The sequence below is a fragment of the Petaurus breviceps genome, unplaced genomic scaffold (assembly GCF_028583685.1).
Source record: "Petaurus breviceps papuanus isolate PSGF00001 unplaced genomic scaffold, PetGlider_PUasm1.0 76, whole genome shotgun sequence".
Lineage (NCBI taxonomy): Eukaryota > Metazoa > Chordata > Mammalia > Diprotodontia > Petauridae > Petaurus > Petaurus breviceps.
The window spans coordinates 24,342,196-24,356,478 of record NW_027186473.1 but is presented as its reverse complement, the minus strand read 5'-3'; the positions used below and the strand labels follow the sequence as shown (position 1 = coordinate 24,356,478).

At 36.0% G+C, this 14,283-nt stretch overlaps 1 protein-coding gene across 4 annotated transcripts in view; it reads left to right on the top strand.

Annotated features, from left to right (window-relative positions):
• Positions 1–14,283, top strand: part of EPHA5 (EPH receptor A5) — a 520,714-nt gene that overhangs the window by 25,090 nt on the left and 481,341 nt on the right. For all 4 annotated transcript variants that reach the window (XM_069105317.1, XM_069105316.1, XM_069105315.1 and 1 more), the window contains exon 2: positions 11,600–11,664. In XM_069105317.1, coding sequence (XP_068961418.1) covers positions 11,600–11,664 — 65 coding nt within the window. The remainder of the gene's footprint in view (positions 1–11,599; positions 11,665–14,283) is intronic.

Genomic DNA, 14,283 nt, shown 5'->3' with positions numbered 1-14,283 from the left:
CTTCCCCATTGCTCTCACGAATTCTATTTTGTTTCCTTCCCACCACCACCAACAAAGTTCTCATCATTTCTACTATATTGAGTACTTCCTGCTAGTAAAAATCCAGTGCAGAACATTTTTATTTCTTTACCTTTTAAAAGATGAAATTATCATTATGTCAAATCAATAAATTATTAGCTCTGGCAGTTGACTGGGTAAATTATACTACTCATCACTGCTATGCCATGCCTCCATACGGAGCCTCTGACCTCTTTCCTTAACCCATCATGTCCTACCCCTTTCCTTGTAAGTGGTTGTAGTAAACTCTGAAAAAATAATTCTGCTTCTACTTCTATTTATCTGTGTCCAATTTAACTCTACTGCAATCCTCCTGATTTCAAAATTTCTTCATGAGTATACATCAATATATAATGATAGTCCACTCCTCTTTTGAATTTCCTTCTTCCTCCTTTAAAAAAAGGCGTACCTTTTGTTTTTTTTCAAATTTTTTATTAACTTCTGATTTATATCACTTATTTCTGCAAGATTTGGAGTTACAAATTTTCTCCCTGTTTTTCCCCTACCCACCGCCCCAAAATAGCAGTCCCACAGGATATCCCCTCCTCCAATCTGCTCTCTCCCATATTTTCTCCCATGCTCCTTTTGAGTTTTCCAGTGGATCTCTATGCCCAGTGACTGTATATCTTAGTATTACATGTAATACAGTAAAATATATATTTAAATATATATATATATATATATATATATTTAAACATTTGATTTTCAAACTTTGAATTCCAGATTCATTCCCTTCCTCCCTTGTCACCCTCCCTTACTGGGAAAATAAGCAGTTCAGTATAGCTTGTACATGTGTGGCTAATGCAAAACAATAACGTTGTCGATACATTGTAAAAGACTGACTAATTTTCCCTCCCTCCTATCACACCTCCCACTTGTTCTATTCTCTACTTTGATCCTGTCCCTTTTCAAAAGTGGGTGCTTCCAACTTCCCTCCCCCCCCCAGCCTGCCCTCCCTTCCATCATCTCCCCTCTCATCCCCTTTCTTCCTACTCTCTTGTAGGGTGAGATACCCTATTCAGTGTGTATTTCATTCCCTCCCTGAGACAAATTCAATGGGAATAAGGTTGACCCATTCCCTTTTGCCTTCCTAAACTTCCCTTCCATTGCGACCATTTCCCCTTGCCTCTTCTATAGGAGATAGTTTACCCCATTCTGTCTCTCCCAATATCCTCTCATTATATTCCCCCTCTCACCTCTTAATTTCACCTTTTAAGTATCATCCCTTCCTGTTAAATTGGTCCTGCGCCCTCTATCTATGTATACCTATAAATATATGCCCATAAACCCTCATATATAGACTTATATTTCTATTCCCTTCAACTACTGAGAAAGGTTTCATAAGTTACAATTATTGTTTTTCCACGTAGGAATGTGAATAGTTCAACTTTGATAAGTTCCTTATGATTTCTTTTCCCTGTTTACCTTCTCATGCTTCTTGTATCAGAATGTCAAATTTTCTATTCAACTCTGGTGTTTTCAACAAGAATGCTTGAAAGTCCTCTATTCCACTGAATGACCATATTTTCCCCTGAAACATGATACTCAGTTTTGCTGGGTAGGTGACTCTTGGTTTTAATCCCAGCTCCTTTGCCCTCCAGAATATCATATTCCAAGCCCTTTGATCCTTCAGTGTAGAAGCTACTAGATCCTGGTTTATCCTGATTGTGTTTCCACAATATTCAAATTGTTTCTTCCTGGCTGCTTGTAATATTCTCTCTTAATCTGGGAATTCTGGAATCTGGCTTTGATATTCCTAGGAGTTTTCTTTTTGGGATCTTTTTTCAGGAGGTGATTGGTGGATTCTTTCAACCTCTATTTTGCCCTCTGGTTCTGAAACATCAGGGCAGTTTTCTTTGAGAACTTCCTGGAGGATGATTTCTAGGTTCTTACTTTGGTCCTGGCTTTCAGGTAGTCCAATAATTTTTAAATTATCTCTCCTGGATCTATTTTCCAGGTCAGTGTTTTTTCCCATCAGATATTTCACATTGCCTTCTATTCTTTCATTTGTTTGGATCTGTTTAACAGTATCTTGATTTCTCATAAAGTCATTAGCTTCCATTTGCTCAAATCTAATTCTAAAGCAATGATTCTCCTCATTGAGCTTTTGAGATTCTTTTTCCATCTGGGAAATTCAACTTTTTAAGGCATTCTTCTCCTCATTGCCTTTTTGAGCCTCCTTTGCCATTTGAGTCAGTCTGTTTTTTAAGGTATCATTTTCCTCAGTCAGGCTGTTGACTCTTATTTCATAATTTTCTTGCATTGTTCTCATTTCTCTTCCCAATTTTTCCTCTACTTCTCTTATCTGCTTCTTAAGGTCCTCTATGGCCTGTAACCAGCTTGTATTTTCCTTTGAAGCTTTTGGTGCAGGAGTCCTGACTTCACTGTTTTCCTCCTGTTCCATGCTTTGCTCCTTTTTGTCCCCAAAATAAGAGTGTAATGTTGGAATTTTCTGTCTGCTTTGTTTTCTTTGCTGGCTCATCTTGCCACTCAATTACTTGACTTTTGGGCTTTTGCACACTAGGACTCTGCCACCAGACAGGGGAGCTTTCCTCCCAAAGGCTGGGGTTTTCTCAGCTGCTGGAGGTATTAGAGGGGTGCCCTCTCTGAGGTCTCCACACGCTCTGGCAAGCTGGACACACACCCCAGGACCTCCACCCTGGACTGCAATCCAGATCCAAGTATGTTAAAGCAAGAGCGATTACCCCTCAGACTGGTGCTTGGTCCCCCTACACTCTGCGGGCCAGGAGCTGAAGCTGCCAAGTGGCACTGGCTGGCTGTGCTGGCACCTCAGCAGCTTCTCGCCCTGGGGGTAAAAGCCATGCACTCCCACTTACTGGTCCCAAAGTCCAGACTGCACTGACCTCTTACTTGGTCCTGCGCATCTATGTGTTGATAAATCTGGAAACGGCCACAGCTGCTGATGATCTGGAGTCCCTCTGGGCAGCAGCTAGTCAGGTCCGCCCTTGGGCTAAACCTTGGTGTGGGGCTGGGCTCAGCTCCCAGAGTGCTGTGCTGGATTCCTGCCGGCCTGCCAGGCTGTCCTCAGAGGGAGGTTAGCTTCTCTGTGTCATTTTGTGGGTTCTGCAGCTCCAAAGTTTGTTTAGAGTCCCCTTTTTACATGGATTGGGGAAGGTGGAAGCTGGAGCCAAGGGGAGGTGGTGCTTTTACTCAGCGATCTTGGCTCTGCCCCCCCCCCCCAGGCATACCTTCTGTAACCATAGTCTAGTCATGAATTCTTTCTACCAACGCTGTGATATTTATGAATTCAACATTTATCTCTTCATATTGATATCTTTAGCTTAGTTTGCATGCTATTTCTACATTTTTATTTTACACATAGACATTTGAAGACATGAGTTTTATCATTTACTCTTTCTTTGGATTTTGTCTTCTAATTATTTTATAGATCTCCAATTTGACTTCTTCATAGACTATAAATAGTTACAGTAGTACATGATATGGTTTATTAAATGGACATATGATAGATGATGTATAAATAGAAAATAAAGTTCAGTCTGGCAAAGTATACTTTATTACTTAATATTAGTCCATCTTTAAAATTTTAAAGACATGATCTAAAAATCCAAATACCATTCTCATAAAAATTCTATTAATCAAACCATTTTTATTATACATATATATTCTCTTTGGTAGCCAATTAATTCTTTGGAAGCAATGATTCAAATGCACCTTTTTTTTCCCCCCTTTCATGGCTATCAAATTCTTTTTTTTTTTTTTAAAGCAATAGGGGTTAAGTAACTTGCTCAAGGTTACACGGCCAGTTATTTCTGGGTGTGGTGCTGAGTATCTGAGCCCGGATTTGATCCAGGTCATCCCGACACTGGAACCGGTGCTCTTACTTGCTGAGCCACCTGGCCGCCCCTGTGGCTATCAAATTCTTGCCCCAAACTTGAACTTCCTTAAAAATTTGCTCTAGTCTTTTTCTGCTCATGATATTTGTGACCAGGAAAAATCACTAGACATATTAATAGCCATCTGATTTAGCTGTTCTTGGGATGATCTCTGCCATGTTCTAAATGCATCACTACTACTATCACCACTGTTACCACAACAACCATAATGATCAAAACAATCACAATGAATATAATAACAACATGGTAAAAATAGTGTGTGTGTTTGTAATAGTTTAAGATTTAAAAAGCACTTCAAATTATATCTTATTTGTTTCCTACAATAACTCTGTCTTTGTTATTATCTCCATTTTTTATAGATAAAAAAGAGTTAAAATAGTTTAGACAACTTGCTTGGAGTCACACAGTCAGTAAATCCTGAGGTAGAATTTGAACTTGTATCCTCCTGTCTCCAAGTCTAATATTCTATCCACTGGGCAACCCAGTTGCCTAGACAAAACAAAGTAAAACAATTCTATCATTCTCACAAGGACAACACGTTTTTATCCAATATTTCTTTATTAGGGAGTCAACAGCCCCCATTCCCTACTTCCTTTTTATGTCACATTAACTTTTTCACACCTAAAATAACTAGTAAAATGGTATGGTACAGTAAAAAGAATACTAGATCTAAAGTCAGGTGATGTGCCTTTAAAGTGACATCCTTTTTGAGTACCAGTTCTTTATTGGTAAAATGTTAGGATTAGATTATTTAGATAAGAAACTTCCAGCTCGAAATCCTTAACTTTGTACATCCATTGTACATACATTTGTATTTCTTCTTAAAGTTAGTCTATGTTATTAATGGGGGGAGTCTGTCCTAACTCCTTCTTTATAAGTAACTGAATATATGCTACTTAACATCTCATGTTTAGTAGACCTTCTTCCTTTTCCCCTCCATGACACATTTAGCCGATCTTCAAGTTCCCCACATAGATCAAAAGTACCGTTTGTGTCTTTTTTTAACTTTATTTTCTCATTGAAGCTTTCCCCCACCCACCCCCATTTTGAAAGGAAAAATTCATTCTCCATGATTACTTAGAGAGTAGATAAGTGTTCTTCTAGTGTCCTTTACTTTCTTTTCTAGAAGAATGATCACCCTGCATTTTAAAGACAGGTAAGAGGTATTTGGCACTCACAGGATCACACACACTTGTCACAAGCCACTGCTAAATTGTGACTTCTCTCCTTACTTTCTGGAAGCAAGATCATTTAATTCATTCACAGAATAAGAATTTACTGAACATTTATTATGTGGAAAGCATTGTGTTAAGTACAGGAAATACAAAAAACAAAAAAAAGAGCAACTTGATCCAATATGCTGTTAGGGGGAAGACAATATTAACTTAGGAGGGAGGAGGGAATCAGACAAAAGTCATATATATAAAGAAGCGCTTGAACAAAGCAAAAAAAAATCAACTATGGATATTAAGAAAGATAGAAAGTATATTTTTATATACAGGAGACAGTAAGTAGGTGAGTTTGACTAGAAAAGATTATAAAAACACCTTGCAGTGAAAATTTGAAGTTGAGCTGTGAAGGAATATAAATGCCAAACAGAACAATTTATTATTATGTAGGTAAAGAATTTGGATTTATGTCATTATAATATCATACACAGTATATTTTGGCCTTTAGCACTGTGTTAAAGTATATCACTGAATAACTGAACTTTTTGTCTATTTGTTTTGCAGAATTCAGTAAAAATAATTGTTAAGAATGAATTTGCAAAAATAAAAAAATATTGTTTTAATCTTCAAAGGAAATTGAAGATATTAGTTTGTCAAGTCAGATGGGAAAAAGTGATGTATATAGGGTTTTCTATAGTAGAGCCTGCAGTTATGTTATTTCATTCAGTTTCTCCTTGTGCTGCCCATCCTCCTCCTCCTCTTCCTCTTTCTTCTTCTTCTTTTCTCCTCCTCCTCCTCCTCCTTCATCATCATCATCATCATCATCTTCTTCTTCTTTTTCTTCTTCTTCTCCTTCTTCTTCTTCTTCCTCTACTTCTTTCACTTCTGCTTCTTTTTCTTCATCTCCATCTTCCCCATTCTTTTTGCTGAACCACACATTTTTGAGAGATCTAGTAGGGTTATATTTATTGCTCATTAATGGGCACAATAATAATCATGACATCTTTTCTTTGTCCTTAAAACATAAGTGCTCATCAATTGCATCAATGTACATTTACTTACCCTAATCTAGAAGACAATATGTCAGTCATTTTCATATAGAACATAAAGTTCTTGATTTAAAGTAAAAGAATCTTGGGTTCAAATATATCTCCAATTTTTATTATCTATATGATTATGGACAACTTTACACACCTCTGATCCTCATTTTTTATATGTAGAAAATTTGACTTTATTAAAATTTTGATATCTGCTTTAAAGTTTTGTTGTGACACCTAAATGAAGAGATGTACATAAAGTGTTTTGCCAACCTTAAAATAGTGTAGAGTTGTCTGCTATTATGCCTTAATAATACCACACATCAGTAGCCTGCAGTAGAAACCTGGGTTAGTTAATGCAAACAGGGCAGAGATGGTAGATATAAGATAGAGAAGCTCTATCAATGGCACACTGTCTTTCTCTACCCCTTTATCATATCTTCCTATTTCTTTTCCTGACTGCCTTTCTATTGCCATTCAGTTGTCTGAAGTCTCCCCCTGCAGAATCCCACTCAGAACTGACACAAACCAAAGAAGCTCATGGTCCAAAATCAGCCCTCACTTTTTCCCTTTTCAAATGTACCTGACTATGTAAAGGAAAACTAATTAATATGTATAATTCATAGTAAGAGATATATTGCATTGGAGATAGAATTTGGTGTTTGAATCAAGCAAGCCTGAGTGAAAGTCCTACTTCGGACACATACTAGCTATATGGATGAGTCTTTTAACCACTCAAGGACCTGGGACACTACCGTGTTTCCCCAATAATAAGACCTATCCCGAAAATAAGCCCTCCCCTCACTGTGTAAGATTCCTCTAAAATAAGCCCTCCCCTGAAAATAAGCCCTATTGAGATTGCTACTGTAGTGAAGGTGATCCCCTGCGCTACATGCTACATTACGGTACCCTCTGTATGCACTGTCCCTCCCCCCTCCCCTGGGTGAAATGCACACTGCGCTCCGAGCTGCATCCAATCAGAGCTGCAGCAGTGAGCGTGTCATCCTGTTCTTCCCCAGTGATTTGCTTATTGAATAGAGGTACATTTTTTTGTTCACATTTACCTGTTTATTAAAGTTGCTATCAATGTTCATTAAAATAAGCCCTCCCCTGAAAATAAGCCCTCTGGTGTTTTCTGGTCCAAAAAAATTAATAAGACAGTGTCTTATTATCGGGGAAACACGGTAAGACTTTGTTGCAAATAACACTCAGACCTACCCCAAGTAAAGATTGTTTCTATATGGTGAATTTCATATAAAAATAAAACTACAGTTGAGATAAAAAACAAACAAGCAAACATTGGCACTACGTTTTCTGTGAAAGATAGGCTTAAGTCTACCAGGGATTCTTGCATTTTAAAATATGGATTGGTTAATGTAGTCAGTTTCTATTTAATAGATTTTAAGCTCCGTGATGGCCTGACCTGTGTTCATGGCATAGGAATCTTAGGGGCCATTTATCCCCTTCATCTTATATGTGAGACAACTGAAATATAGAGAGTTTACATGACTTGCATAGGGTCATACAGCTGGCAAGCATCCCAATCAAGGTTTAATCCCAGTCTTTTGGACCTGGGTTATATCTCTACTTAGATTTCTCACTCCTATTACAGTGCTTCATAGTAACTTCATAGATGTTTGCTAAAGAATTTTTGAAGTTGTTGATGAGTAGAAGGTAGACAGATGTATAAAGAGGATGTCCCTTGCTTTATCCAGACAACTAATCCTCTCCTCCCCAATTATTCCAGAAATCCAGAACAGTAAGATTTAGCAGCTTAGCTTTTTCATTCTTTCATTCCAAATAGCAACACAGATGTAGGCTGTTATTTTAAAAAAAAATTATATCTTGGTCTATTATTGTTATCAGACGCTATCTAGTTGTTTCTCATTTTTGTTTTGTTTTGTTGGGGTGGGGGCAAGTTGGCAGCTATAAAATTTATATTGACAATTCAGTTACTGGTTCCAATGAGCAGTTTCCTGAATTGCATTTTTATTGTTAATCTCTTTAATGATCTAAGCATTCTTTTAACAATCAGACTAAATATTCATTGACCCTGAAGGGGCAATTTTTCAAGATGAATTCAAGCCTTATGTGGGTGGAAATAGCCCATATTTATCAGGATTAGACCATGAAACACAGAAGTCAACTTGGAAGGTTATCTATGGTCTTGATATTTATTTCACTAACAGAAAGACAATGAATTAAAAACATTTTCTATAAAATTTTTTTTTACCTAATTAATGTCTTCCAAAGTAACTCTGTGGTATCAAACATTTCTTCTAATTACATTCATTAGTGGCTTCTCCAGGACAAGTTTTAATTAAGTTGTACAATGAAGATCAATATTCATTGTGCATCCATTGCAATTTACAACAGGCATATATACAGTTCTGAACAATTTAATTACAGTAATTGTAGTCTAGAGAATGCTTAGTGACTGTCATATTGTTTTTAATAAAATAAGATAACCCTTCTTTTTATCAATTCAATAATGGATTTAGGACATACCTTCCTAAGTTTCACAATTGTAAATGATCTCTTTCCAAAGTGTCTTTTTTTTAAATAGCTAAGTGAAAAAGAGCATTATAGGAACAGTGACTTCTAGGTTATAACATCATTTCCATGGATATTGTATTAAGTGAATAAATTTGGCCTGTAGTGACCTGGAAGAGATAATGTATTTCTTTCTTAATTTTCCTATGAAACTCCAATCCTTTATTGGGTTACCTAAGATATTTAGGCTTTATTTCTATAGTAGGGAATTTGGGGTGAGTAGTGGTGAAACTGAATCACAAGATAATAGAAACAATGGATTAATTGGCCTTTCCCTACTAGATACAGACATGCTTTTGATAAATGCGAACTGATTCAGGTCATCTCTAAGCTTTGGTAGATGGTATTCTTGTGATGCAATGATTGAAAGAAAACTGGTAACTGGTAGCCAGTGTTCTAAACCTAAAATCTATAATAATGACTAATATTTACAATATACTTTAAGGTATGCAATCACAACAGTGAAATGACTGGTACACATATTTTTATCCGAATTTGATAGATGAGGAAAATGGGAACCCTTACATTATGTGTCATACAGAAGATTCTGAAATCTTTTTGGTTTCAAATCCAAGCTATCTTCTTCTATGCCCAAGCCACTTCTTTACCATTTGTGAACATTCAGTTAAATCATCAGGATGGGCAAACACACTTCTGGTTGTCCTGCAGCTCGACTCTCCTAATGTGTTTCTATTATATCATGAGCAATAAACACAGAATTACCCCCAGTGACCTAAAATTAGTGACCTAAAATTAGTTCAAACATTAATACCATGGGAATGCAGTAAAGTAGTAGTGTGATGGAAAAAATCAAACAAAAAAAAAACTCCTAGTGGAGCAATACCTAGTAAGAGTGAAGAGGATTTACTAAGATGCTAACTTCTGGAGAAACATATTTCTGTCCCTGGGAAGATAAGGGGGAACTTTTGTCTTTGTCCCTAGAGTGACTGTCAGCTTTATGTGTCATATTAATTACCTCTAGAAGTATGATGTACAAACACCTCTGACCACAGTCCCTTGCTTTCTGGTCCTATATTTATTGTCTTTCCTACCAAATATTTTGAGGATAGAGACTGAGATTTAAAGGAGTACAGATCTCCTTCTTCCCAGCACCTTAAATGAAACTATCCCCTCTGCTTCCCTATATTGCAAATGAATTTGACAGAGACACAGTTTCAGCAAATTATGGCTGTTCCTGTTGTACGCAATTTTGAAGCATACTCTGGTTTAGCAGCCTCCATGATTCTTAAGGATGTGAGGTCTATATGTAGGATCATAGATTTATGGTTTGAAGAACATTAGAAGCCATTTAGTCTAATTCTTTTCATTTTATAGGTTAAAAAACTAAGACTCAGAAAGGTTGTGTGATTCATACAAGGTCACACAGATAGTCACACAAGTATCACTGGCAGAATTCAAACCCAATCCTTCCAGAGGCCAGACACTGTAATCTGTCTCCTGTCCCAGGGTGTAACTTTCCCTTGGAACTTTGAATGATTATGGTGGGCCAGGTACTGAATAGGTTACAGATATAGCCTCTCTGGTGGCACAGAGGTTAGATAGAGTGCTAGACCTGTCCTCAGAGAGAAATGAATTGAAATGTGGTCTCAGACACTTACTAGCCATGTGATCCTAGGCAAGTCACCTATCTCAGTTTCCTCAATTATGAAATTTATTTTTAAAAAACCCTTAGCACAATAGCTGACACATCACAGGCAACATATAAATGCTTATTCCCTCCATCCCCTTCACTTATGCACAGAACTTCATTTCCTCTTTTCTCAGTGGCAAATCATTATGACTAATGTGGTAATTATTAAAGACATAATCTAATCCATGAAAGCAGTCCATTACACTTTTGAACAGCTCTTTGTAGAATAACTTGCTCTTTGACACTATAGGGTTAAAACAACCTGAAGGTAATTTGTTCAATTAAATAAAAACAGCCTCTCTCCCTCCCTCCCTTCCTCCCTTCCTTCCTTCCTTCCTTCCTTCCTTCCTTCCTTCCTTCCTTCCTGCCTTCCTTCCTTCTTTCCTTCCTTCCTTGCTTCCATCCTTCTTTCCTTTCTTCCTTCCTTTCTTCTTTCTTTTCTTCCTTCCTTTTTTTCATTCTCTCTCTATACAGTATATGCATATATCTATATAAATATATCTATGTTGATACAGACCTCTCTCTCTCTGTCTCTGTCTCTCTATCTTCCTCTGTCCCTCTTTCTTTGTCTCTCTGTCTCTTTCTGTCTCTCTCTGTCTCTCGCCACCATAATTGGAAACAGAAAATTTCTCTGTTATATATATTTTATACTATATCTAGCTCTATGAAAAAGTGATGATTGTAATACCAAAGAATATAGCAGACCTTTAAATGTAGCAACAGCCCCGAGAGCAGCAATCACTTTACTTGGCTTGGTTAAGTGTGTGTAGATTTATTTCTTAATTACACTTGCTATTTGAACTACAGATTTTGGGTAATACCACAAAAAGTGTTATAGGCTTGGGAATAGTTTATTGCTATTTAATGTAAATTGTTTGCTAATTGTTTCCATAACAGCTTTCCAGAACAAAATGCGATGAGTTGAGCCATAATCTTATGGCTGCAGCTTAACCCAGAAATATATAGTTTGACTGGTGACTTGATTCCTATTTTAAAAAAGTGTGAATCTCTTTTTAAATGTCACATGGAAAAAATAAATATTGAGAATGACCTGTTTTTATATATTTTCAGCATGTACTAATTTTTTTTTAAATATTTACTTAAATGAGTTTATGTCTTCTTTTAAAATGATTCTTTTTATAATGAATTGTTAATCTAATATCAATTCTTAAAACACTAGGCAGAATTGCAGAAGCTGTAGAATAGTGACTTCTCTTCCATTCTTGTTTTGATGTTCTTCTTTCTTTCTTTTTTTAGTGAATTTGCTAGACTCACGCACAGTAATGGGGGATCTGGGATGGATTGCTTACCCAAAAAATGGGGTAAGTCTTTCAATATTTCTTTTCCTCATAAGTACCAAGCTGCATGAATATTTTCTATGTTAAGGTACGTGTGATGATTTTACACTCCCTGAAGAGACTTATTGTTAGACTGAGTTAACAACAACAAAAAAAGTCAACCTATGTTTGGGGTGAGGGTGGTGTTGTAGGTTAGGGGGGAAAGATCTGCTAAGGAAGGCCAGTGACTTGTTTATGGTTGCATCATTTACTCATTTATTATGAGAAGGATATTTTCATTCAAGTTTCTAACTTTATTTTGTGATGCTTTGATAGAGGCTTCTTACAATTATGTGAAATAAGTTATTTCAGAGGAAAGCTGTTGCCAAACTATTGGGATTAATTTGTTGAAAAGTAGAATATTTTAATTGATAGGTGGTCTACTAGTATTAAACACCTATATCACATAGCATAGAAAAGATGAGTTGTAATTATTTGTATATGAAAAAAAGTTGAGTTAAAGACAAAGCCTGACTATTTTTATTTTGTTCATTACAATAGAGATCACAGAAACATTTAGAGCTTCCGTGATGTTCCACTGAGGGAAAACTTTTCTCAGATCTGGAGCTAACTCACTTCAAAGTTCCTCTCTTGAGATTTGTTTGTGTCTACCAATATCTTTGCCCTGAATGACTTTTAGCAACTAATCAAAGTTTCATTTCATTTTTTTCCTTTCATTAAGGAAGGGGCATCTCCTTCTCTTCCTACTTGTTTGTCATCTTTATTTTTTTTTAATTTTGGGGGGAGATTGTTTAAAACAAGTTTATTAAAATTTTACATTTGTTATCTTTAATTTTAAAACAAAGACCCTATGATAAATTGAAAAAAAAATCTTTTAGATTTATTTTGTCCAGTTGAAAAAAAATCCCAAGTTGAAATGAATTTAAACATTTTTGCTGCAAACAGCAGTTACAAAATATGATCCTATTTCATAGTTAATAAGCAGTTGGACTTTTAATTTTTACTTTAAGAGGTCAGATAGGTTTTATGTTTGCCTTGCTATAATGGTGGACATTTGGTGTTTTAACTCATCTCACTAATTTAGATGGCATGCTTTAGTTATTTAAATATTACATAGAGAATAACCTTTATAATGATAAAAAATAGTCATGGGAATGAACACAGCATTGACACAGAAATTTAGTTTTAAAGCTGGGGAGGAGCTCAAAGGACAGCTACTTCAAACTTCTAATTTTACACATGAGAGAAGAGAGGCCCAGGGATGCTAATGTCTTGCCCAAGGTGACATAGGATGTAAGTGTCCACGGTGGGATTTGAAGTTCAGACTCTCCAAGTCAGAACTGGGACACTTTCCATTGTACTATGCATAGATTCAAGCTAACCTATTTTGGCTTTCAATTGTTATTTAAGCAAATTTTGGAAAAAAAAAGTTCTTTATAATGGAAACATTTCAATTACCATTAACTTGAGTAATAATGGGGAAGATTGATTTTTTTCCTTTAAAGATGAACTGATAACAATATTTAAATATTCTTTGGCAACTTAAATGTAATCTCATATGTTTCCTTTAGATGATTATTTGAGTTGGAAGTTTGACCTTATGCTGTTATAGTCAGAAATATAGGGGAGTTAGTGTGCTGGCTCTCTTTAACTCATGGTTTTTGTATAAAAGTTCATTATTCACATAATTGTTTCCTGCTCTCTCCAGTCACTCATGCTTTTTATGTGTTATAGAATAGTTATGCAGCTATTTGATTTTTTTCTTTCATGTACTGGAAGCTGTTTAGTTCATCAAAAATGTGTTAATTTTCTATGCAAAGAGTACTCTGCTCTGTATTGGGTCAGATACAAAATTTAGTTAAAAATTATTTCTGCCCTCATGAAGATTATAATCTAGTGGGGGTTATGCCATGACACAGAGATAATTATTATACCAAGTGGAATGTAAAATCAAAGATTGAGAGAAGGAGGGATCTCAAACATCATCTAGGACAACACTATTTTTACTGATTTAGAAACTAAGTCATAGAGAGTGATTTCAGCAAGGTCACATGGGTAATATGGGAAGAGTCAGGATTTGAACCCAAGTTTTCTGACTACAAACATAAGTCCATTTCCACTCAACTATGCTGCCATTCATTCAGTAGATATTAAAAAAAAAAGTGCTAGATAAAGTTCTCCGGGTGAATGTGAAAGTCACTAATGACCAAATAGTAGGTAATAAGAATTGATTTCTCCTTAATTTTTAACAATTGATCATTTTTTTGCTTTTTTTTTGGAGGGCAATTGGGGTTAAGTGACTTGCCCAAGGTCACACGACTAATACGTGTTAAGTGTCTGAGGTCGGATTTAAACTCAGGTTCTCTTGACTCCAGGACCATTGCTCTATTCACTGAGCCACCTAGCTGCCCCAACAATTGATCATTTTTAATATATCATTTTGTTTTATACTTATAATAACCCATTTCAGAATGTTTATCATATTAATTTTACAGACAGGAAAATAGGGCCAAATAGAAATAAATGTCTAATGAGGTCCCACAACAAAGTTGGCAAAACTGTAATTATGGAACCAGCTTTTCTGGGTATAATACCACAGCTGCCAATATTGTGCCTTCTTCAACAACAACAACAAAAACCTAA